The sequence below is a fragment of the Ixodes scapularis genome, unplaced genomic scaffold (assembly GCF_016920785.2).
Source record: "Ixodes scapularis isolate PalLabHiFi unplaced genomic scaffold, ASM1692078v2 PGA_scaffold1__304_contigs__length_218370807, whole genome shotgun sequence".
In the NCBI taxonomy this organism is placed as follows: Eukaryota; Metazoa; Arthropoda; class Arachnida; order Ixodida; family Ixodidae; genus Ixodes; species Ixodes scapularis.
Window position 1 is genome coordinate 147,380,990 of NW_024609846.1, and position 27,341 is coordinate 147,408,330.

The following is a 27,341-nucleotide window of genomic DNA, read 5'->3' on the forward strand; positions in this document are numbered from 1 at the left end:
TCTCCGAAAATAATTGCTACCGCATTTAAACACTTCGTTTATTTTCGTTCTCCTCTGTGTAGGCGCAGATGCGGTGGCGGTGGCGGCAGGCGTTGCTGCTGCCTAGCTGGCCCGCGTTGCCGGCTTGATGACGTCAGCAGTCATGGCGAACAGCAGCGCAGTAGGCGTGCAGGATGGTGTCAACGGGACCCCGTGGGCTGACCTCTGGTGGAAGGAGAGGGTTCAGGTGAGCCGTCGACCTCGTTTGTCGATGTCAGAGTCACTGGACAGACATGGAGGCACTACTATACGCGGAGGCAATGCATGTAAACAAATCTCCGTTTTGTAGCACCAGATGTGGGCAATGCACATGCGCAGAAGCCGCATACGGCGCGCCCACAGCAGCGCCCCCATGGCGGTGTGACCTCCGAGTGTTCAGGTTTTGCGCTAGCTGGCAACTTGGGCGTGTTCACCGTCTAAAATATTTGAAGGTGGTATACGCGTACAAGCAATGTGAGTTTTGTTTCTTTCATTAGAGGACGGTTCAGAAAAAAGAAAAACTACTTACAATTTCTTTTCCTACACTACGAATTTGCCGTTTTGTTTTTGTGACTTCGCGCGACTAAGTCATCAAACGCAGGCGTCGAAACACGGCTGGACCCGTGAATCGATGGGGCGTGCATACGCCTATTGAATCTAGCGTCGGCTGCCGTCAAAACACACACTGGGAAAGTGGATTTCACTTCACAGAAACCAGTCGGGTGTGTATGAATCTTTGATGGCACCTTGACGAAAAAGGGGGGGGGGGGGGAAATAGTATTTCTTGTGCGTGTCCTTTATAATTTTCCGAGCGTGCAGATCAATTATGTTATCACCCTGAAAATACTGTTGACACTGACAGCCTAAAAACGCCGAACATGTCTTAATATATTCACACCGCTTGTTTCGTGATCTGTTTATGGTCGTCTTTTGCGGTTAATACAGGAATATCATCGATGAGGGGCGATAATAAGGTCTGAGCTCGAAGCGCCCAGCGTTTGTTGGATGCAAATAACTGTAAGTAAAAGCCTTTTTAGTGCTCATTCAACTAATTGAGATCGTATAAAATAAATTATTTGGTTCACAAATTTACAGTTCGCACGAACAAAATATTAGCACGAGTGATTCGCCGCATATGGTGCTGCGTTGTCTAGAATTCACCAAGAGCGAATGTGACCGGGCCACTACACCTTTCTAACCTGTAGCAGGGGGCTTAAGCAAGAAATTTATGTTTGGGAATTTTCTTTTATTTGATCGATACATACTGTTGCGAATAATCGTTGCCAGTTTAGAGCCCAATGAGCGCGGTCGTGCATGACCTCCAAAACGATGAAGCAGAGATCCGCTATTTCAAATTCGCGCTTTGACGAGGATTGCTGTTTGCCGAATTTCCCGGTGCCACCCGAAGGGCAGACTTGTTCCCACTGTGTGTGCACTACTGCAGCCCCACGTGTTGCCCTTTTGTCGACTCGGTAATCGCTCGTTTGCGCGGATGTGTTTTCGCGCCGGATGTACGAATATTAAGAAACAAGTCTATCGTGACATCGGGGCGCCTAATGCTCAATATGTTTCTAACAATTCCGACATTCACCTGCCGTGGGAATGCATCTTTAATGTGCATCTCAGTGCGTGATTTTACCAATGCACGCCGATGCAACATACGGTCAAAACGACATCGGCAAAGGAAATTGAACCCAGCTTTCTTGATTCTGCACCGCCAATCAATTTTCTCGTTTCTGCTGCGCTACGACGACCTTCCTCATTGTCTGAATCTGGGTGAGAAAGTACCGAGCAATTATTGGTTCACTTTTGGTGACTTATATTTTGTACGTGATTCAACCAGTTTGCATATCATAGCGATGCGAGAGAAAGCGTGTTTTTGCAGTGTAGTTAAAAGAAACAGACAAAAAAACAAAAACAACGAACAACACTTTTTGTATTGAGACGCCTGTTTGATTATGACTTCTGTGGTACCAAAAGATGACATTTTACCTGCAGAAGCCCATTAATAATCTCTTAGTAGGATCGTTCATTTAGCGGTTATGTGAAAACATTTCAGACGGATGTGGGTCATGGATTGCACTTCTCACAAACATTGTCTTTTTTGTTCTGCGTGCGATGAGGTATGATGAATACATTGGTTCAGTTTGGGTCCATGTCTATCATCACCACTGTATCGATATTGTATATGAGGAATGAAAACTATCGTACCAATAGGCTTGGCAGAGAAATGGAAACTTGATACAAACACGATTTCGTTGCGCTTTTTCATCATAGTCCTCCTTACTTTCCCAACTCTGAGTAAATCATGTTGTAGCAAACTTTTTTTTTTAAATGTTGAATATTTTATTTGTTATATACTCCAAGTAGTTCTGGATATTGAGGACATATTTTTGATGGCGCCTTCCTGTGGTTCCTCTACACTATGATTTTACGACCAAGATTACCTGTGGCGAGCGACAGGTTTCAAGGTATAAGTAAATACGGTGGAAGCATGGAGTCATCGTGCTCTTAAATAAATACACTGCCAAAGTTAACACTCTAATGCTCCTGTTTTACGGGCACTAAAAAGGCATTCGAAACAAACCCCCATAACGACGGACGAGATTTAAAGATGTTTTGCTGATTCTTGAAGTACGTAAGCTCGTTCTCAAGACATTTTAAAGTGCCCGTAAAAGGGAGGAACGACATTTTTATAAAACGCCCAGACAAGAAAACCTAGAGAACGATGATCGAACAACTTGACGACGTTTCAAATATTTAAGACGCCGTTGTGCTGTCCGTTCTTTTTGTTTAATTTTTGGCTCGGGATTTTATTATGAGGACGCCCGTTCAACCGCTAGCCTGCGCTATTACCCTTATTTGAGTATGGCATTACACTCTTTTTTACGTCAAGGGAAGCAGAATTAATACTCCCAAGGACGTCGAAGTGACCGTTCGGTGAAGCTTGGCCGAGGACGGCGACGGGTTCGGCGGCCCACTCCACCAAGCAATCAACGTCGCCAAAAAAGCAACACACACACACACACACACACACACACACACACACACACACACACACACACACACACACACACACACACACACACACACACACACACACACACACACACACACACACACACACACACACACACACACACACACACACACACACACACACACACACACACACACACACACACACACACACACACACACACACACACACACACACACACACACACACACACACACACACACACACACACACACACACACACACACACACACACACACACACACACACACACACACACACACACACACACACACACACACACACACACACACACACACACACACACACACACACACACACACACACACACACACACACACACACACACACACACACACACACACACACACACACACACACACACACACACACACACACACACACACACACACACACACACACACACACACACACACACACACACACACACACACACACACACACACACACACACACACACACACACACACACACACACACACACACACACACACACACACACACACACACACACACACACACACACACACACACACACACACACACACACACACACACACACACACACACACACACACACACACACACACACACACACACACACACACACACACACACACACACACACACACACACACACACACACACACACACACACACACACACACACACACACACACACACACACACACACACACACACACACACACACACACACACACACACACACACACACACACACACACACACACACACACACACACACACGCACACGCGCACACGCGCACACGCGCACACGCGCACACGCGCACACGCGCACACGCGCACACGCGCACACGCGCACACGCGCACACGCGCGCACGCGCGCACGCGCGCACGCACGCACGCACGCACGCACGCACGCACGCACGCACGCACGCACGCACGCACGCACGCACCAGCAACAAAAGAACACGACGCTGTTTAGGGTGCAACTATTGGGGAGGAGATCGGACCGTGGCGTCCCTATCGGCTAACTTTAAAACTACACGGATGGGGAAAGCAATAACAATGACACAGAGCTCGGCTGACTTAACCGAGCGGCGCGTCAGCGTTTGGCTGGAGTTCGTGTGCTCCGGTTGCCTGAGTTGGGGGAAGGGCTCTTGTGTCATCACTCCAGCCTGCATGAACAATGCAGCATGCAAGGTGCATACGCCCAGCTCAGCAGAAAAGCCGAAGTGGGTGAAGATGTGACGTCTGCTTTCGGGAGAGGTCCGGCCCTAACAATAAACGTCACTTCGTTTATTTTTAGCATTTTTACGTTTAGACGTCAGCATGGTTACAAGGCCCGTGGGCCTGTCCACAGGCCTTGTGTTGGGTAAACACCGAGGAGTGGGGGCAACAAATACGGCCCCTTAGCAAGAAGCGGATCAGAGCGCCCCCTATAGCTAGATCTCCTCGCCAATAGGAAGCGCTCCGACCCGTTTGTGGTCCCTACATGTCGATGTTTACCCAACACAAGGCCTGTGGACAGGCCCACAGGCCTTGTAGGCATGTTCACGTCTTAACGTAAAAATACTAACTATAAACGAAGTGACGTTTAGTGCTAGACCCGGATCTCTCCCGAAAGCAGTCGTCAGAGAAGGCGGGCTTGACCGACTTCCGCTTTTGTGCTGAGCTGAGCACCGTGCATGCTGCATTGTTTATGCAGGCCTGAGTGGTAACAAAAGAGCCCGTCCTCCCCCTCACTGAAGAACACGAACTCCAGCCGAACGCTGATGCGGCGTTCGGTTGTCAGCCGAGTGCTGAGTCATTGTTATTTGTGTTCCCCATTCGTGTAGTTCAAAAGTTAGCCTTTTGGGGCCCCCACGCTCTGATCTCCTCCCTAATATTCAAGGTCAGCTTAAGAAATTCTGGGCGTGGCGAGCAGCGTACGACTTATTATCGCTCCTAAGCCATTGGGGTTGCGGATTCAGTCGATAAGAGCACCGAAGAACCAATCACAGCTCAAATAAACGTGATCCTTATAGGCCCCGCCCAGCATTTCTTAGGCTCTCGGTGACCATAGCGGGGTGTAAGATGGGCAGGTGGAGAAACGAGAACCATTTGGGCGGTCTGATTGTGTTTCGGCTTCAGGAAGGTTCAAGTACTCCACATAGATGGCGCCACGCATAGAAGAAGCGAAACAAATTATCCTCATTCATTTTGCAGGCAACGCGACACAGCAGAAATTTATTTCATAAACTGGGCGTGAGCCACGCGAGTTTAATCGAGCAAACAAATAATATAATTCATATGTAGGCTCTTTCTATACCCTTGGTTTTTCATCACGAGCTAAAATAATCGAGGGGGCACGCTACGTGACAAAATGAAGGCGAACCGTAAGGTCACCTGAGGCGTGTCGTGAGTTGAACTAAGGCATCAATTTCTTCGGGCGTGTTGATGCTCAATAAAGGTGTTGGTTCCCGTAAAAGCGACTCCCTCGGCTCTGTGAAGTGTGCGACCGTCTTGATTGCGACCATGGTCTTGGTACCCAAGAAAATACCTACATAGGTAAGAATTTGCGAGCCGTTTGGCAGGAGGCAATCGAGCGTTCGGCTCATATCAAGTTAGTCGAGGTAGGCTCCCGAAATTTCGCTTCGAAAGGCAAGTAGCTCTCAAGGTTTGCAGTACATCTGGCCTGCTAAAGCGAATAATTTTAGTTCACGTTTCAATTTTGCGTCACGACGCTCTCTCAACTTGCTTTCGTATACCATGCGGAAAAAGCAACAATAACATAAAACGTGAAATGCCAGCATACTTATTTTATCGCTTTTTTTAGTTATCTAAGTCGCCTTTTTCCGCACATCGACAGACGTTGACAGACTAGTGGTGCAAAACTATCGATAGTACAATCGATAATATCAATAGTCGCCAGAAATCTGACTATCGATAGTAAAACAAACTATCGATAGTACTATCGATAGTCAAATATCGAAAGACTATCGATAGTACTATCGATAATCGATTATCGATAGTTCTGGAACACTTTCGATAGTTTCGGAAAAACTATCGATAGTATCGATAGTCAATTTACCGATAGTTTTGCATCATTATGACAGACGCTTGTATTGGACCGTCGCTCGCGCGTGGTGGAACACTAGAACGCCGCTTTCATGGTAGAGCCTAACGAGCGTCGTAAAAGTTTTTAGACGGGGCGGAATAGCAGACGGACGAAGGCGAAAATGGACGCCAACGGGCAGCGTTCATGTCCGCGTCCCTCATGCCTGGCAGACGACGACAGACTGTGGTGAAATAGGGCAGACGCTGCCGGAGGCTGCCGCGCGTCTGCTCGCGCTCTAACAAACGTTGTCGGACGCCGGAGGGACGCGTCGATTTTCTGGAAAGGGTGACACCAGTCTTTTAAGCGTGTTCTGTAGAGTAGCCAAGACAATCCAGTTGTAATGACCGGGGCAAATTATTTGTGGGCGGTGCTTTGAGTGGGCCGTGACCTCCACCTTAATTGCGTCTAACGGCGTCAATATTGCGCGCAATATTTTTTCTTCTCCTGGAAAAATTACGAAAAATAAATTCATGTCCCATCTTTGCCCGTAAAAAGATTTTCTTTAATTCCAATGTATTTTTAATGAATTAGAGACAGGGCAATTCCCTAGCGTCTTATTAAGTTAGTACCCTACCACTCCGCACCAGATGAGATTGCGGCGTTCAACGATGAGAGAGCCGAAGATGTAATCAATAGACAATTCGCTAGAACACATTAAGTCACGACCTGCGTTACTTCAGCAGGCAGTAAATATAGCAACATAAACCACTCGGTGTTATGAGACAGTGTTTTGGTACGCGTCCTCGAGTATCTGAGAACGGGAGAAGCACGTGGTACCGTTCTTTGCTGGTATCTAATTCAGGAGCTCTTCGGGTGAAGCTCCTCCAAGCGTCTCTTTCATAATGCGCGCAGTTTGGCAACCCCTCGACGTCATTCTAGATACGAAGCCTCGGGGAACGACGCCGTGCGCGGCAAAGACCTCGAGATCGACGGACTCGGAGCGTTGGCAGGACGGAAGCTCAGACGAAGTGCAGGCCTCCTCCTGCCCAAACTGTCAGTGGGCTCCCCGCCACGAACCGCTCTTGATTGTGTCAGAGAAAAGCGGTCATCGGCTCTCTGCGCTCGTTTCGGCAGCTCCAGTTCAGCGAACTTTGTTAATGAGACGTGAGGGCCCCGGGCTCGCCAGTGGAAGTTCGGATGGCGCGCGATTAGAAATGGGATGCCAGTTGGTCTCGGTAACCGGGTAACGACGACTGGCAAATTGGATCTGTCCGCTTGCGTGGCCGGGGGACTAGTCGCAGACCTGTTGAGAGCTCGCACCTCGATGAAGAGAGCGATACGCTCGTGGGGGGGCTAGAACGGGGTCATCCTTAAACAATCAAGAGAAAAAAAAATTTAGTCAGAAAGAAAGTGCGAAATGTTGGAGGGTTCCCAGAAAGATACCTAACGTAGACAGGATCACTTTGCTGTCAAAGCTTTTTAGTAACTTGGCTTAATGACAAAGTAACCATGCAGGTTTTCTAAAAAAAAAAAATAAGAAAGAAAAGCCATAGTGAAATAACATTTTATTGAGGAACTTATATCATTTTAAACAGATACCTGAATGCCGTCCGCATGTATAACATGAATGCCTATTCAGTATTTTTTAATATTCAGTTTGATTTAATATTTTGTTGAATATAGCAATATAAATAGACACTAATTTCAGTTAGAACCGCACAGCTAGCATGGTAGTAGTATCTTAAAAGCAATGAAACACGCAGAAAAGTAATAGAAGAAAAGAGATGATAAGCAGTGCACTCTCATTAGTATTTTGATTGGTCGCTCAAGGTATGCGGTGTAATACTTCACACGCGCGAGACGTCAGTAATTTCTGGAAGAGTGTGTTAAGTTTCTCCAGCCTATTCACTTTTTTTGTTCATGCAATTGACTCTAAATCAAATGCAGCTTGAAGTTATCCTCCTGTACGTTAAACACGTTTTGTAGCTTTTAGAGAAATCATTATTGAGCCTGACATTGCGGACGCCTCATGGCAGTTGACGTTTGGAAACAGCGGCCAGTTTTTATAAAAACCTAAAACTGTTTGACGAATACATATATTGTCCCTAGACAATCGCACATTCTACGAGCGAGAAACCTAAAGGGACCATGGTGTAATTTTTGGTTAGGGGTAAATAATTTTATATCAAGATTTTACTAACCGCATATCAGTTAGTAGATCAACAGAACCTAGAAAACAAGGGTAGAGTGCCAAAAGCCGGCTCTATATGTAAAATTCTGAAAATACACGCGGTCTACCTTTTTACTACACACTACTTGAAACACTCTCCAATGCGATGTATCACCAGAGCTCACATATCATACATGAGCACAGCGTTTATCGCACGCATGCGCTCGTCAACAATCATTCCAACAACAAATGGATTCACGCTCATGGCCAATGAGTGCCGTTACGGGAATTGCCGAATTCTAAGAATGTCCGGCCCCATGCCCGACTATTATAGTTTGTTTCACTTTATGTTCATGCGAAACTGAAGCTACAAACAGGAGCAAGCCGCCTCGAACAATGCTCGCACTGAACCAGCGCAACACCGATTCAGTATATTTACGAATGCGCCCCAGCTCTGTCTTTTCAAAAGACGATTTGAAATCAAAGCTAATCTGACGTACCTTTTTGCGCTTTCGCCGACTACTCCTTCGTTCATATCAAAAATAGCGCAAAAGAGACGAGACAAAAAGACGAAGAAGCACACAGGACAAACGCTACTGGCAACTAAACTTTATTGAAAGCTTCCAACTTTGCTATCGCCATGCACGCGCTTAGTCTCGTTCAACAGAAACAGGGCGTACCGCCAAATCCGCACAATCATACCGCCCACCGCCTTTTGTGTGCTTCTTCGTCTTTTTGTCCCGTCTCTTTTGCGCTATTTTTAATATGAATGTCCACTACCAACTTGCCCAGCAGACCAAGCTTTTACTCCTTCGTGTGAAGTAATTCCCACTGCGGTGGCTAGAAGAAGGCGTCAGGATCGCTCAGCTTGCTCCGTGACGATAGGTGGCGCCCTCATCGACTCTGAGATGGCAAATGCAGACGCCGCGCCGGGTAAGGCTCGTTCGTGTCGCTAGAAGTGCTCGTTTATGGTTCTTTTCTTGGAATGATTGCCCCGTTCGTTTATATTGCCGTGATGGCAAAACGGCACGCACACTGCTTTGCTCCCGAAAGCACCGTGGGGTACGTTTCTGCAAATAAGAAAGAGGGAAGCCCCTCTCTTGGCTGTTCCCGACGACGGCGAACACCGTCAGGTTTGGCAACGCTCAATCCGACAAACGGACAAGTTACTCGAAAGGTACACCGTAGTTCGTGAAGCCCATTTCCAGAAAAGTTTCACTGTTCGCAAGTACCGCGTACGTGATTAACGGTGAAACAATGAAAATTCACCAGGGTCCCCCTTGCCTGAATGCTGATGCGATTCGAACTTTGTTTTCGAATGCTCCGCGTACCTCTCGAAGAAATTGCCATCAACTAGGACGTCGACCATGTAGAACGGCGGCGTGCCACGCGTGGAAAAACGGGCGGACTTCACTCATGAAGACGAGCAAAGTGCCAACCACTGCAGTGACGCAGTGTGAGACCAGGGTGTCGAACCGAAATTTTTATCGGTTCGGTTCCGGTTCAGTTCCGGGGAGCCAAAAATAACGGTTCAAACCGGTTCGAACAGGTTCGAACCGGTTCGAACTGCTAAATTGAGAACATATTTTCCGCGTTCTTTTGGCAATATACACTATTTCCGTTGTGAAACGATTAACTATATAGTTTCTTCGATCGTCCGTGCAATTTACTTTTGTTTTTAGGTACCAAAATATTAAATTCAGTTATTTAATTTTGTCGCAAGAGTAGAAGATAATCTACATCAACATACATAACGTCTTGTTCATACGACTCAATATCTATTTGTTTACGAGTAAAATATATTTTGCCTCAATCAAAATGTTTAAGTACAAGAGTAAAGAGTTGAGCTTGTTGGCACATACCTGTAAATAGATCAGCTTCTAATTTAGAAATATACTGTATTTTCTCGTCCTTTCTTCGTGTTAAAGTAAAATTCTAAAGTTCAAGCTGATCTATTTACACGGTATAAAATGTTGTCGCGAAGTGTGGTAGGTCGTCTAAAATACACGTGATCGGTACAACTTTGTGTGTCAGTATTATAAGTGAAATCGTGTAATTGAACTAAGCAATTAATTACATCACATACAAATATGAAATGAGCATGCACCTCGTGGCCATATATCATGAAATAAGGTTTACGAAATACACTTCACAATATATATATTGCCGCGCGCAAGGCTGAGAAAGCAACGCTCGGTCACGGTCCTCCAGAAAGTTCCCGTTTATTCATGTACCGCACGTAACTTCTATCATTTATCCCTGCTTTTGTTTTCTAGAAAGTGCGTGTTCATTCTCGCCCCGATCACGCGACGCTCGAACCGCTTTCGCCGAATCTTCGAGATAGCGGCGCACTCTAGATAAGAGGCCGCCCGCGACCTTGTCGAGTCAGTCTCGCCCTAGCGCTCGATTCTGCTGACACGCCGACTTCGACGCCCGCGACGCTCTGCTTTCTTCTGTTTCCTTCTTTATTTTTTTGGCACAAGTTCGCCACATTAAACGTTTATTTCTTTCTGCTTATTTCCTGTTTTTTTGTTTGGTCACCACCCGTGACATTTGGTGGAGGTGCTGGGTACCGCATGCCCCTGCCGCGTACCCCTCCGAGGGCCCACAGTGCAAGTCCGACGCCTAGCCCACGAAGAACCGACGAAAGCACTTCCGAGATCCGGTTCAGTCGTCGCACCCAAGATCTACACCCGGAATTCGGACATCTACCGCCCAAGACTAAGCAGCCAACGAGGCCAACGATGGACAGCCAGTCGTCCCAGAACCCGTCCACCGCCAGCGTCGTATACCTGCCCGTCGCACCCAAAACTCCGACGCCTTTCCACGGAGACACCCACGAGGACATCGAGGACTGGCTGCAACATTATGAACGTGTGGCCCGACATAACGGGTGGTCAGCTGAGCACTGCTTGCAGAACCTTTACTTCTCGCTGGAAGGTACTGCAAGGTACTGGCTGGAGAACCACGAGGCTTCTTTAACCTCGTGGGAGGTGTGCAAGCAAGAGCTAGTGAAGACGTTTACCAGCCAACACCGACGCGAGAGGGCCGAAGACATCCTTCGAACAAGGACCAAAGGTCTGAATGAAAGCATCACCAGCTTCGTTGAGGATGTTCTTCGCCTGAGCGCCCGCGCCGATCCTCAGGCTACAGAGGAGAAGAAGCTGCGACACCTGATGAGGGGTGTCAAAAGCGAGATATTCGGAGGTCTCATTCGCAATCCTCCGACAACTGTCGACGGGTTCGTCACGGAGGCGACGAATATGGAGCGTGCGCTACTAGCACGCGCCAGACACTACGAGCGGCACCCTGGCGTGACTACTCTGGCGACATCCGGATACGACCTTGGTACCGACCTCCCAGGCATCCGTGACATCATCCGTGAAGTCGTCCGGGAAGAAATCCGCAAGATGCTCCCCGCTACGGATCGCTCGTCCTCCCTGTCGCTCGCCGAGGTCGTCCGAGAGGAAGTCCACCGAGCCTTCCAACCTGAGATTCCGATCAAAACGACGACGCCAGAGGAGCCTACTTTGAGCTACGCCGCCATGGCCCGAAGATCGCCGCAAGCTAACCGCCAGACCACGGCGCCACCCCGACGAGACCCTCCGATGCCACAGTATCCTCGACGCCAGGAAGGACAAGTCCACGACGTTCGCCCGGAGCAACCCTCGTCGAGGAAGACCGACGTGTGGCGAACGGCCGACCGACGCCCGCTCTGCTACCACTGCGGGGAAGCCGACCAAGTGTACCGCCGATGCCCATACCGACGACTCGGGCTGCGCGGATTCCACCCAAACGACCCGCGCCCCCGGTGTGGTGAACGCCCTCGGGAGATCGACGAGTACCTGCGACGACCCCAGTCCCCCGAGCCTGCGTCCCGCCGAGAGTTCCGGTCGCCATCGCCACGACGTCCAGCTTCGCCGATGCACCGACCCCGACGTGAAAGCCTGTCGCCCCTCGCTCCTCGCCGGGGAAACTAGGCGCGGCAACCCCTGGAGGTGGAGTTGCCGAAGACGACCGACGTAAAGAGCCTCCAAGAACGCCGGAGCGCTCCCACTCTCCCGACGCCACGCATCGCTACGACGCCCCTGCAACGGTGTCCAACAACCTAAACGTCGTCATCGACGGTCACGACGCATCGGCACTCGTGGACACCGGAGCAGACTACTCAGTCTTGAGTGGGAGGCTCTCCCGCCGCCTTCGAAAAGTCATGACGCCGTGGGAAGGACCCCAAATACGAACCGCCGGAGGACATCTCATCACACCAGTCGGGAGATGCACTGCTCGCGTCGAGATCCACGGTGAAACGTGCCCCGTCAAGTTCGTCGTTCTGCAAGACTGTTCGAGGGACGTTATCCTCGGAATGGACTTTCTCTGCGAGTATGGCGCCGTCATCGACCTCGGAACAAACCGGCTGACGCTACGAAAACCTGCTCCACCAGCGGAGGAACCCGAAGCGACGTCACCCACGGTCCGAGTCCTCGCAAACCACGTAAACCTACCACCGCGGTCGAGTGTTTTCGTACTTGTCGGGATCGATGAAGCTTCCTGTGGCGAAGTTCTTCTCGAGGGAAGCCTCCAATTGCTCCTGGGAAGAGGCATAGGCGTCGCAAGGGGAGTAGCTGAACTTCAGGATGGGCGGACTGTGGCCCTCGTGACGAACTTCCGAAACGAAACCCAACACCTCACGAAAGGTGCAGCCGTGGGCCACGTCGAGAAACTCCGAAACCCCGCCGAAATCACTGCGATCACTGACGAATCCTCGCCGCCCCAGCAAGACAGTACGTCGCCAGCGCAGCTCGACATTGACCCTAAGCTTCCGGACCCTGAACGGCGTCAGCTGGTTAACCTCCTCGCCGAATACCGCGACTGCTTTGCGACGTCGTCGAAGGTGCGCCAGACCGCGGTTGCCAAGCACCGCATCGTTACTGAGGACGACGCGCGCCCTGTGCATCGATCGCCGTACAGAGTCTCCGCTAAGGAAAGGGAGGTGATCCATCAGCAAGTTCAAGAGATGCTGAATGACGACATAATCCAACCTTCAAGCAGTCCATGGGCCTCTCCAGTCGTGCTGGTTAAGAAGAAGGACGGAACTCTTCGGTTCTGCGTGGACTACCGGCACCTCAACACGGTTACGAAGAAAGACGTCTACCCACTCCCCCGCATCGACGACACTCTAGACCGGCTGCGCCACTCTCGATACTTTTCATCGATGGACCTGAAGAGCGGCTACTGGCAAATCGAGGTCGACGAACGGGACCGAGAGAAGACAGCCTTCGTCACGCCGGATGGACTGTACGAGTTCAAGGTGATGCCCTTCGGACTATGCACAGCGCCAGCAACTTTCCAGCGTGTCATGGACACCGTACTGGCAGGGCTGAAGTGGCAGAGTTGTCTCGTCTACCTTGACGACGTCGTAGTATTTTCAGCTGACTTCGACGAGCACTTGAGACGACTCCGAGCTGTTCTTCAAGCCATTCAGACCGCCGGACTCACACTCAAGCCGTCAAAGTGCCGGTTCGCCTATGACGAACTCAAGTTCCTTGGCCTCGTGGTTAGTAACGAAGGCGTCCGCCCAGACCCCGAGAAGACTCGCGCCGTCGCGGCATTTCCAGCGCCGACAGATAAGAAGGCCGTGCGAAGATTCCTTGGACTTTGTGCCTATTATCGACGCTTCGTTCGGGATTTCGCAAGGATTTCCGCACCACTTACGAATCTCACGAAGGACGCCAAGAAGTTCGAATGGGCCGAGGAGCAACAGCAGGCATTCGACGAACTGAAACGACGACTCCAGACTCCTCCTGTGCTTGGACATTTCGACCAGGATGCGGAAACAGAAATTCACACGGACGCAAGTAACGCGGGACTGGGCGCAGTACTAGTCCAAGTGCAAGAAGGCATCGAGCGAGTCATCGCCTACGCAAGTCGGACATTGTCCAAGGCGGAGAAAAATTACTCCACAACTGAGAAAGAATGCCTTGCGGTCGTCTGGGCAATAACGAAGTTTCGTCCGTACTTGTACGGCAGCCCGTTCCGTGTAGTCACGGACCACCACTCGCTCTGCTGGCTTGCGAAGCTGAAGGACCCGTCAGGACGCCTCGCTCGATGGAGTCTTCGACTACAAGAGTTCAACATGACAGTGGTCTATAAGTCAGGCCGCAAGCACAGCGACGCCGACTGCCTGTCCAGAGCCCCCGTCGAAACCCCTTCCGGCTGCAGCGACGACAATGACGACGAGTGCTTTCTAGGAGCAGTGAACACCGACGATATGGCACGACGTCAACGGGACGATCCTGAGCTGCGCGCATTAATCGAGCACCTGGAAGGGGGCAGGAGTACCGTGCCACGTGTCTTCTCACGAGTACTACCGACCTTCGCCATCCGACAAGGTGCACTCTACAAAGAGAACTTCGGCAACAACAACACACCTTGGTTGCTGGTAATCCCGAGTGACCTTCGAGAGGAGATCTTCCAAGCCTGCCACGACGACCCGACATCCGGACACCTTGGTTACAGCCGGACACTGGCCCGAATTCGTGAAAAGTATTACTGGCTGAAGCTCCCCAAGACCGTCCACCTATACACACGATCATGCCACGAGTGCCAGCGACGCAAGAAACCGCCGACGAGGCCGGCCGGACTTCTGCAGCCCATTTCTCCTCCAACAACACCCTTCCAGCAGATCGGAATGGATCTACTTGGTCCTTTTCCGCCTTCGACGTCGGGGAACCGCTGGATCATCGTCGCCACAGATTATCTCACGCGGTACGCCGAAACGAAAGCTCTTCCTTCAGGGACTGCTGTGGAAGTCGCCAAGTTTTTCATCGAGTCCATCGTCCTCCGGCACGGCGCTCCCGAGGTTCTGATTACAGATCGCGGATCTTCGTTCATGGCCCAGCTGACGCAAGAGATCCTTCGTCTCAGTGGCACCGGCCATCGTCGAACCACTGCATACCACCCGCAGACCAACGGACTGACCGAGCGACTCAACAAGACAATCGCCGATATGATCTCTATGTACGTCGACGTAGAGCACAAGACGTGGGACGAGGTGCTGCCCTACGTCACGTTCGCCTACAATACGGCGGTTCAAGAGACCACTGGATTCACCCCTTTCCAGCTGGTACATGGTCGGAAGGTAACGACCATGCTGGACGCCATGCTGCCCCATGAGCCATCTGACAACGAGAGCGACGACGCCCAGGCGGTTGCTCAACGCGCCGAAGAAGTTCGCCAGCTCGCCCGACTCCTGATTCAAGACCAGCAACGCGTCGACGCCGGCCGCTACAACCTTCGTCGCAGGGACGTCCACTTCCAGCCCGGAGATAGGGTGTGGGTATGGACGCCCATCCGTCGCCGCGGCCTCAGTGAGAAACTGCTGAAACGGTACTTTGGACCATACAAGGTACTTCGTCGCCTCGGCGAGCTGAACTACGAGGTGATGCCCGACGGAACACGAACATCGTCACGCCGCCCACCACGACCTGAGGTCGTCCACGTCGTGCGCCTGAAGCCGTACTACGCTCGATAGGACTGTGGACCTTTTGTGCTCCAAAAGACTCTTTAGTTTATCGTTCTTTTTTATTTTGATTTGTTTTACACTGCATCGGGGCGATGCACTTTTAAAGGGGGGAGTAATGCCGCGCGCAAGGCTGAGAAAGCAACGCTCGGTCACGGTCCTCCAGAAAGTTCCCGTTTATTCATGTACCGCACGTAACTTCTATCATTTATCCCTGCTTTTGTATTCTAGAAAGTGCGTGTTCATTCTCGCCCCGATCACGCGACGCTCGAACCGCTTTCGCCGAATCTTCGAGATAGCGGCGCACTCTAGATAAGAGGCCGCCCGCGACCTTGTCGAGTCAGTCTCGCCCTAGCGCTCGATTCTGCTGACACGCCGACTTCGACGCCCGCGACGCTCTGCTTTCTTCTGTTTCCTTCTTTATTTTTTTGGCACAAGTTCGCCACATTAAACGTTTATTTCTTTCTGTTTATTTCCTGTTTTTTTGTTTGGTCACCACCCGTGACAATATATATATGATGACGACCCAACTGAGCTAAAAGCAATGAAAATTTCGAAATGTAACAAAGTTTTAGGGTAACTCCTTTCAGTCTATCTTTTATAGAAACACCGAGCGGCAATCCAAATGCCCGTTGTTCTAACCAAACATTGTTTACTCTCAGCACCGCACGCATGCGGCTAATCATGGAGCAAGGAGTAATTGCAATTGTTCACTCTAATCTATACGCACCTTCGCACTCAGATCGAATCTAGCCCAAAATAGCGCTTGCCCAAGTGAACATTTTCTTATACAGAATAAGCTGGCATAGCCTGGCTGTTAAGGTTTGTTGTTGACAAGATGCCGGACAATTTTATTTGCAAATGAGCATCAATCTTGCTAATTTATGTTTTTAACACAATAGCGTTAACGAGCTCATGTCGCAGAAAAACCGATGTCGGTGGCGTGACTGGAAAATCATGATAGGTCGATAGGTTCATGACGTCAGAGCTACATACCCTAGCGCAAGAATTTCAAACAACCCACAATGCTTATGTGAAACGTGATATCACGCGTGGAATGAGGGTGATTAAAACATGATATGTAATGCGAAATAAAGGTCACCGTATGTTTCAAATGATTTCACTTTTGAAAGTAATTCCTTTGCCTTAAAGAAAAAATTAAAAATTTTAGGCGGGATTCGAACCCACAACCCTTTAGTTGCGAGTCAGACGCTTTTCACTAGGCCACGCGAGGCACGCTTGCGCGGCAAATGAGAATGCGATGCAAACGAGGCCCGTTGACGCGATCGCGTTCCACTTTTAAAGGCGAAGCTTAAGCGTCCTTCAAAATTATTTTTTGTTTAGTAAAACGAAGTAGTATTTCACGTTCTACTCGACAAGGCAGCTACTTAATTGGACACTTTCTGACGGTTTGCGTGCGTAATCATCATAGTTCCAGCGCGCGCCCCTGTTTACTTTCTTTTCGTCCTGCCCCACAGACACATAAACTAATGTTCACCAGGTAAAAAAGGCAATAACAGACTTCTATATGTTTGAGAAGTTATATGTGTGAGGAACACATAGTTATTTAAATTAGCTTCAAAATCAAAAATGTATGTAAGGCCGTCCCATATCACTTACAACATGGCTGACGAGTATAAAAACGCCGGAAAAGATTGGCGGAACCGCTTTCAAATAATTTGGGGGGCATTGCTTTAGAGTGTCCGGCCCTCTATTTATGTTGTCAAATATTCAGTTCGTTATTAAATATATTTTATATTGATAAAAAAATTTTACTTTATAAAGTTCACATACCCCCTTGAGACCGACTTGGAAGGACGATAGTCGAAACTACGCGAGCTGTGGAGTCTACGTAAAAGTGTTTTTCTGTTTGCTGATTGGCAGTGTGAAACATCAGGTTGCAGGGTACGCTAAAAAGGACTCTATGCTCACATGATGAATTGGAAGTCAAATACACGAAATGTCCAAAAAGAGAGAGATAATTAATGTTATGTTTTCCAAATAATCCCTTCCAGAATGCCTTACTGCAAAAAAGAGATGCGTAAAGATGCACGCAATGATATTCATGATTTTACATAAATAGCGCGAAGGACAGACAAAGATTCTTGAAATCTTAGTATATTACATTTCATCAGCTTGCATGAGCTCGAAACTTCCGAAATACTGCCTCGGGAGGCAAATGTTATATTCGGTTTTACCTTCACTTGTTTTGACCCCCCACTTTTCACCACTATGCTAGAATAGTCATGCGTTCTAACATTTCTCTAGGCTGCCATACCTCATCGCGAGACTGCTATAAATAAAGTAGAAGTTTGGACTAGTTGGGAAATACTTCACAAATTTACAATTAGGACATCTATGGCTAGTGTTGCGAACATCATATTTCACCAGAAAGCTGAACTATTTAGCGTGGTATGCACGTGACGTTATCACACTATAGGCTGGTGGTCATTCTGATTCCTTCTTGCTAAGAAGGTCGAATTCGACGGTGCAAAAGGCACGCTGCGGGAGGTGCAAGCTCAGTGAAAGAAAAGTATATGAAAGGCTAGTATTATTATTCCTAGTGCATCGTCGTGAGGAACGGTGCCAGCGTCTGGCACGACAAAAACGAGCTTTTTGACAAGAGCGCTTTTCCAATCAAAGTAGTTTCCGGGGTCACGCTTTTTGGTCTGCGCCAAAGATGCAGGGAAGAGGAACCTTTACAACACAGTATGTTTCTAAAACTCCCCCCTCCCCCCCCCCCCCCCCCGGCCCCACACACAGACGCACTTCTTTATACAGCGGTGCTGTTAAGGGCTAGTCATGCGTTACCGCCATCTATAAATGGCGACGGCAACCAGACAGCCGGCTTGCCAGTTGTTTGGTTGCCACCGTCGCTCATAAATGGCGGCAACCCCTCCAGCCTTTTCAGTCTGGCTTGCCGACTTGCGGCCGGCCATTACTTCATTCCCACCATAGTACAGCATTTCTGGCCTTCCTTCTTCACCAGAGTGGAAAGGCTAAAAGTATTCCTGAGGAATTGCCTCCTTCGTTTGTGTCTGTTAATTCGACAATTTTATTTGACACTTGTTAACCGCAACCTTTCATTGCTTTTATTTTGCACCCCGTGAAGTTTAAAGGGGTCATGAAACGATATCGGGTTGGAATGTGCATAACTTTTCCGAGGCGTACTGGTCCCCTGGTCCAAGTGTACTCGCACAGGGCGCCACTGATTCAGAAGCTTCTTTGTCGCGGTTTAATTGCGAGGATTGAACGAGACCATTTCTTTTAGTCTTGCCTTCTCAAAGATTGATGTCGTAATTGTGGGTTCAAAACCACCCGCCTGTCGACAGTCGAGCGCGACTCATGGATTGGGCGGGAGAACTGTGTGAGCACCGTACATCGGCTCGTAACAATCAATGCCTCGGCGGACACTTGGGTAGTGGCTCGTGTCCAACCACTGTAGTGATGAGAATAGTCGAACTCTAACAATGCCTGGAGCTCCAGCACGCGTTTCCTTCCTTTAAAACTCCAGCGCGGGGGTATGATTAACGTTGGCGGCATAAGATAGGCACCAGGGCACGTGGCCGCTTCTGGCTCCGAGTTGAGGGGATGAACGATGCTCATATTTCTCTAATTTTTTCGGCGACCACCATTGCCTAGAAAAAAGAGCAAAGCCAAGTTCAATCAGTTATTAACGTTAGGGACTGATCCTGAGTAGTATTTAGTAATGTATAGAAATATGTTATAGCTCATTTAAACAAAATAGAGAGGGGTCGAAACTTGGGCAATAACTTGAGAACGACGCTCGTGTGAGACTTACAGCGACTGCCAACGTTCGGCTGTTCCTCTCACGTCACTAAAATATCTTATTTTTTAGGTATTCCTTCGGTACACACACGTAGTTATATGTAACGTCATATTAATAGGTCGCATTTAGTCATTTCAAAACTTCTATTCTCAGGGACGTCTTTCGGATATACTTCAGCAACAACGAAAAAATGTTTCAATGCCTCAATAATGTAAAATTGGTCTTGCAACATTTTTTTTGTACTTTCAATAAATAGTGTTAAGGAATAACCCGTGATGTTGATAGGTTGCGGAAACATCCATTAGTTTTCCCCTAATAACAGATGCAGAAAAAATAAAGGACAGAGACAGCTGTCGATATCTCCTCAACTCGCAATTTAAACAAGCGGCCACCTGATCTGACCCTAATTATATACCACCAGTGTTCATCACAGTCATGCTCTAGGCTGCAAGGGTTTGCAAAGCAAAAGCTTGGGCTGAGCTTCAGATATTGTTAGTGTTGGGCTATTGATTATCATATCTAATTGACATGAGCCGTTACCTGAATGTTTGGCCATGCTGATCGTCATGAACCCGCACTCTCGACTAGGGGTTATGAAAATCGCTTACGTCACGGTGTCACGTGACTCTCGGTGCGAAATTGTGATGTCATGTTACGTCATGTTACGTCATGCAGGTTAATACATGTAGTGACTTCCTCAAATTAAATCGATTTAACACAGTGAGTTACGTGACGTCACGAGGCCACGTGACATTACTTGACAACATGTATTGACACCATGACGTCACGTGACAACTTGACACATGGTTAATCATAGTGCCAACAAGGGTGCCATGAAAACCCACAATTTATCATACGTTGCAACTATGTATATGACGATTCGATCAACAGATAGAAATACAGCCGCCAATTGTTTATTCCCATATGTTCATTTTGTGAAACTAGCAAAGAAGAAAAAAAAATATTTCCTTGAACCGTTTTGAACCGGTTACCGTTATATTTTTTTTCGGTTAGGTTCCGGTTCAGTTCCAAGATGGCGGCGAAGATTTCGGTTCGGTTCAGTTCCGGTTCGGCTAAAAATAACGGTTCTGTTCCGGTTTTCGGTTCGGTTCGGTTCCGGTTCGACACCCTGTGTGAGACACGAAAAGTTGGAGAGTATGAAAGATCTCCAAAGCAGGTACTGGGCAAAGAACGTAATCTCAAAGCTCGCGGATGTCGTAGCGTTCTCAGTGTAAGTGCTGAATTGCGAAACGCTGTGCTTTCAGAAGTTATTTTTGTGTTCCACCAACGAGACAAGCACCCATTGAGCTGCTGAATATGTACATGGATCAGTGGAGGAGACTGTAAATGGCAACAGCATTCGGGCTGTTAAGGACCTGCTGTTGGAGATGGATGTCATGATTCCTTGTAAAGGGGTTTAGGCTCTGACGGGCATTGACATGAAACACACAAGAAAAAAAAAAAGAACAAGAAAGGGATCAAGGAAGCACCCCAGTCGCAGCGGACTCGAGCGGACGACGCATCTCCGTGTCGATAGCAGTGCCACCGCTGCATCTTGACAGGCTGCTTCTTCTCTCGTGCGCCGATTCTGACACCTCCCCTTCGAGTCACCGTACTACCGCTATTCAACTTACGCTTGATATTTTCTTTTTTATAGTGTGTCGGCGCATTCATGTTTTGTGTGTGTGCAGAACTTTGAGTAACAAAAAGGGAACACGGTATCTCAAAGCCTTGATCGGCGCTCTAGGTGAACGTGCACTTCGCGCCAATAGCTTGCCTCACTTCCCCAGAAAAAGCTGTCCCCGAGATGATTTCGTTCAATAAAAAGCTTCTGATCTGTGCCATTTTCAACGTTCACGTATATGGCGCGCTTTTACTTGCTTTCCAAAGAGATGACCACGTACATTCTGGGCTATGGAGATTGCACGGTGGGCTAAGTATATTTAAGTTTGCATCGTAACAACGTGCGGTCGTGTTACTGAGGCTAGCAGTTAAACTGCACGGACTAAATTACTCACCTACAACGTAAACTTGTCAGCCATATCTTAATGGCGGGCTGAGTTGAGTTGAGAAAACGTCTTTATTTAATGCCATGCATGGCTGATCTTGCTTTAAGGCATCCGCAGCGGCAAAGAGAAAACAGGTACACACAGCCGCGCTTGAGAACGGCTGACGACTGTTTCACAATGCAACTCTGTTAGACATCGTCAAACACTCCAAACCGTGACCGTGCAGTGGGAGTATTAAAGGGAGTTTGCAGTCACCGATGGCTGTCGGGGCAGGAGCCTCGCTGGTCGGCGGTCCGTGTTGAAGACGCGGCAGAGCTGATTCCACACCAGCCGCATTGTAGGCGGCGGCTTGTCCTATGGGATCAACCCAGTCCTCAAGGGCGTTAGGTTGGTCTGCTACCGATTGTCAGCAAGGCCTCGAAGCCAGCCGCAGCGTGCTCGGGGCCAGAGGTCGGCATTTTAGGTCGCCCTCACTCACCCTCACCCTCACGGCTGCACCCACCTTCGGCCCCTCACTCACCCTCACCCTCACAGTCACACTCACCTTCAGCCCTTCATTCACCCTCACTGAACCTCACGGCCCTCACGCCCTCACCGCCCTCACGGCCCTCACGCCCCTCACGGCCCTCACGCCCCTCACTCACTCATGGCCCTCACGCCACTCACCGCCCTCACGCCACTCACCGCCCTCACGCCACTCACCGCCCTCACGGCCCTCACCGCCCTCACGGCCCTCATCGCTCTCACCGCCCTCACGGCCCTCACCGCCCTCACGGCCCTCACGCACTCATAGCCCTCACGCCACTCACCGCCCTCACGACCCTCACCGCCCTCACGGCCCTCACCGCCCTCACGGCCCTCACCGCCCTCACGGCCCTCCCCGCCCTCACGGCCCTCACCGCCCTCACGGCCCTCACCGCCCTCACGGCCTTCACGCACTCATAGCCCTCACGCACTCACAGCCCTCACGCCACTCGCCGCCCTCACCGCCCTCACGGCCCTCACGCCACTCACCGCCCTCACGCCACTCACCGCCCTCACGCCACTCACCGCCCTCACGCCACTCACCGCCCTCACGCCCCTCACCGCCCTTGCGGCCCTCACACCCCTCACGCCCCTCACGCACTCATGGCACACTCGCCACTCAGGCCAGCTTCAGATGGGGCAATTTCGCCCAGAAACTTTACGTCGCAACACCAGCAACACGGGCCGCCCGCGATCACACGCAGCAACCAATTGCTGCAATTTGCCATTGTCATCATAAAATTTTATTTTTCTTGCACTATTTAGTGCAAGACACGATTACGCGTTATAAACGTGTTTTTATGCATTTAAACCTTGTTAAGAATACTAATGCACCTTTCTGAAACAGTTTATTTTTAAAAAACGATCGATTTCAAAACAGAACCAAGTCTTTCGGTGTCATCATCACCGGCACGAGGTATCACGTGAAAATTTTGCGGCCCTGATTGGATGCAGCCGCTTCAAACGTATTCGAATTGCTCCGAGTTGCTTGCTTATTTCGAGCCGGACCCGATCTCAGCAATTCGTGTCAATCTAGGGAAAGCTAGAGAACAACCCGCCATTGACACCAAATTGCTGAGAAAGATGCTCGATATGAAGGGGGCCTCACGCACTCACCGCCCTCGCGCACTCATGGCCCTCACACACCTCATGCACTCACCGCCCTCACGGCCCTCACGCCTCTCATGCCACTAACTGCCCTCACGCACTCATGGCCCTCACACCCCTCACGCACTCACCACCCTCACTCCACTCACGCACTCATGGCCCTCACGCCACTCACCGCCCTCACGCCCCTCATGCACTCATGGCCCTCATACCTCTTACCGCCCTCACGGCCCTCATGGCCCTCATGGCCCTCATGGCCCTCATGGCCCTCATGGCTCTCACGGCCCTCACGGCCCTCACCGCCCTCACGGCCCTCACGGTCCTCACCGCCCTCACAGCCCTCACGGCCCTCACCGCCCTCACAGCCCTCACGGCCCTCACTCACCCTCACACTCATGAATTTTCCTGGTTCAGAAACTCACTCACCCTCACCTCACCTGTGAAGATGAGGGTGAGTGAGGGTGAGTGAGGGCCCTCATGAGTGAGGTTTGCCGAGGTATGCTCGGGGCACTCCCAGATAACGTGCTGCGTCGTCGCAAGGGTGTTGCATGCTGTACAGTAGCCCTGGTGCGGGTCATCTTGATATATGCGGTTGCGCAAGGCCGGCAGCATAAGGGTGTTTGTGGCGGTACGGCGGACGACAGCCTGAGCCCTGCGGCTTACTCCTGCTAGCATAGGGGGTATTACTCTGTTGTGCCTGTTGAAAAGGAAGGCCGTAGTCCTCAGGTTGCGGAGCATTTTCCTTCGCTCCAGCTTGTCAAGCGCGGCTCTATCAGTTAGGTCCAGTTGAGTGTCGTCGAATTGCGTCGAATCTAAACGGGGCCCGTGTAGGTGGTGGGTACGATCGGCGCGGAAGGTCTGCTTAGTGCTGCACGCGCCTCGTTATGGGCTCATTCGTTTCCCCGAATCCCCGAGTAGGGGTTACCCAGGCGACACGGAGTTGAGTGAAATGGTTAGAATGCAGTCGGCACGCGATGCCGTAGATTTTGTGCAAGCGTTCACTGGTCGACTTGGATGCATGGCGGCACTCCGATTAGGCCACTTGCGTGTCTGTGTAAATGGTGATATTTGTGGTTGACGTTTCTGGGTGGTCGTGTTCAGCATGTTGGGTGCGTTGTGCAGTGGCTTCTAACTCGGCGTCCTTAGTGCCCATCCTGTGGGGAGTCCGTGAAACCCCACGTCAGGGTGGGTTATGTTAACCCACGCAGCCGATGCTGGTTGGTGCTACCTGGGCAGGGAGGGGGCCGCTAGCAGCGTCCGTGTAGTAAACGACGTGTCGTCGTGGGTCCAAGGCGGGAACGTGCCGCTCGTGCGCCTTGGCATGATACGCTCGTCGCTCTAGATGGTCGGCGTCCATGCGTCGGGGTAAGGGAGCGTCAGCTGTTAAGGTGACGTATTTTTTCCAGGGTAGTGGTGGCAGCGGTGGAGGTTTTAGTGCGGACGATGTTAGGCGCCCGACATCTTGGAGAATAGCCTGGCCTGCCTTAGTACCTAATAACGGAGTGAGCTGGGCAGACATGAGTTGTTCAGCTACATCCTAGAGCTTATTGAGATTTTCATGAGTGGATAGGTGCGACAGTCAGGTGTGCTTGGGAAGACCTGTGATAAGCCGTACCGCCCTCTTGTTAAGGTTCTCGACGGTGTCGCGTTGGTGTTGTGTTGTGTAGTAATAGTAGTAGCCCTAGGGCACCTTTGAGGAGAAGAGGGCCTGGACGAGCTGTCTGGTCTCTTTATCGCCTGTGCCCCGCTTGCGGTTGGTGACTCGTCTTATCAAGTGAATGATTTGGGTGGATTATTTTTTGGCCTTACGTAGGCATGTCCCGGCTCTGCCGTCCTCGTCTATGAATAGTCCGAGAATGGGCCCAGTCCGCGCTCGCCTGATAGTGGTGTTGTTTAGAGCCAAGTTTTAAAGAGAGCTTATGTGATCGAATCGAAACTATTGGTTAATTTAGTGGGTACTATATTTCGCAAGGTAAAAGATATTGAAAATATTTAAGCACTTCAATAGGCTGGCAAGCTAACATAGAGTTTTAGTAAATCGTTCCGATACCTCCGGTACCCCCGATAAAGGTACCCAATAACAATACGATGTTTGCACTAAAGTGGCGGCGGGGTATCGGGTGTCGTTATCAGATTCATCGAATCGATCTACAATAACTTTTTATTGTAAAGCAGCTACGTACCGTCGTTGGAAACTTCATCAAAATGCGGAGAAGGGTTCGCGCCCTGTTGAAAATAACTTTTCAGCCGAAATGTGTTATGGCACCGTCCCAGCGATTCAAACCCCTTCAGTCGATCAGACCACTCAGCCCCTCAAACCTTTTCAGCCCATTCAAACTTCTTCAGCCCTTCAGCATTTTGCACACCCTCAGCTTTTCAACCCTTTACACGCCCAGATGACTCCGACCGCAGACTAAATATGCAGTTCTTTAAAATGTGATTAAGATTTATTTTATATTGAGTTTTACATGCACGTTAAAGCGTAGGAAGACGATACGAATCAACGTGTACTGAAGCCCGAGCGCCATCAGATGTAAACAGAAGTAAACATTCCAAATAGGGGCAGTCGAGTGCTTTGTTGCAAAAAATATATTTCGATGTACTGACAATAACGCCGGGTGACTTCCTGAGATGTACGGTAGTTTAACTTCCGAAACCGAGCTGAAACACACACACACATACACACACACACACACACACGCACACGCACACACACACACGCACACACGCACACACGCACACACACACACACACACACACACACACACACACACACACACACACACACACACACACAGCAAAAACCTCGAACGCGAAACCAACATCGGCCGCACTTGACGAAATCTCATGCACGGTCACGTTGTCGTCCCTGGTGCCGTCGTATTGCGGTGGTGTCTCTAGCGCTGTTTTCGCTTGATGGACGATCTTCTGAAACCGGGCGTACAAAGAGACTCTGAGATACCTTCCGACTTTCGAAAACGGCCATCTCAACTGTTCTGAGGGTCCATCAGGTCTGTCGTATTTTGGGACATTGATGGTGTGATGAGCGGACCGCCTCCAGGTTTGTTCGTATTTTGGGACATTGATAGTTTGATGCTGTGTTGGCTTGATGGTTTATTGATGTGATGATCTGATGGTCTGTCGTATTTTGGAATATCTGATAGTCTAATAGTTTGGTGGTCTGTTGGTCTAATGGTTAGTATGACTCTCTATTCACACATATGTACCGGCAGAATACAAAGATTTATATTACAGTCTAATGTGAACTTTTTATTGCGCGCATTATTATTTAAAATAAGGAACATTCGAAGCGTTAGGACATCTTCTGAAATCTTCGTGGAAACCTGATTCTAAAGTTTGCATTTCGATAATGGCATGTTATTATTTTTATTTAGAAATTATCAAAACCTAAATTATTACACCGCAAAAAAAAAAAAAAAAAGAGGATGAGGATATGCGTTTATTCCCCTCGCCACTTTCGAGGCTCCACAACGCGCTCCATTACCGGTGTCCGTTGCTTGGCTTTCTAAACCATGTCCTCATCGTCCACGCTGGGCATGACGGCGTTGTGCAACAGTGTGCAATACACTAAGTCTCGTGGGCCCGAGAATGCGATAAGCCTAGTATTACCGCATTCGCAGATTTGTAAACGTATTTTTCTCGCAAACATTTAGTTCATAGATCACGTCCACCTAGTAAATAAATTTACTATCAAGCAAAGAGCGTTTTTAGGCGTATTCTCTGCCACTTAGAACGTAAACACGACGTTTTTGGCATACAAAGCGCATCAACAAATTTTTGCGAAGACAATATATAACACAATTAAAAAAAAGAACTCGAGGGACGCTTAAGCTTCACTTTTAAAAGTGGAACGCGATAGCGTAAGCGGGCCCCGTTCGCAAAGCCTTCTCAAACAAACCCTCGTTCTTTCCCAAGCCGTAGAACTATGGCGCCTGGAACGCGACTCCGACTGGTGTGTTTACCGCGTCCAAACGAGTGGTCCCTCGAATAACGCCTGATGACATCATATAAGCAAATACCATGTAAGCCAATACTGGCAACTCCCGCGGATCGCGGGCGAAAAGTGATCGTAGCGCCCCTGGCGAGCTCGGAGTCTCCG

General features: G+C 49.5%; 1 protein-coding gene across 1 annotated transcript in view; it reads left to right on the forward strand.

The window, feature by feature from the left end:
• Window positions 1-69: 69 nt before the first annotated feature.
• The window catches only part of LOC121836165, a 67,314-nt gene continuing 40,042 nt past the window's right edge, over window positions 70-27,341 (forward strand). Inside the window, exon 1 of the mRNA XM_042290972.1 lies at window positions 70-226. Coding sequence (XP_042146906.1) covers window positions 128-226 — 99 coding nt within the window. The 5' untranslated portion in view covers window positions 70-127. The remainder of the gene's footprint in view (window positions 227-27,341) is intronic.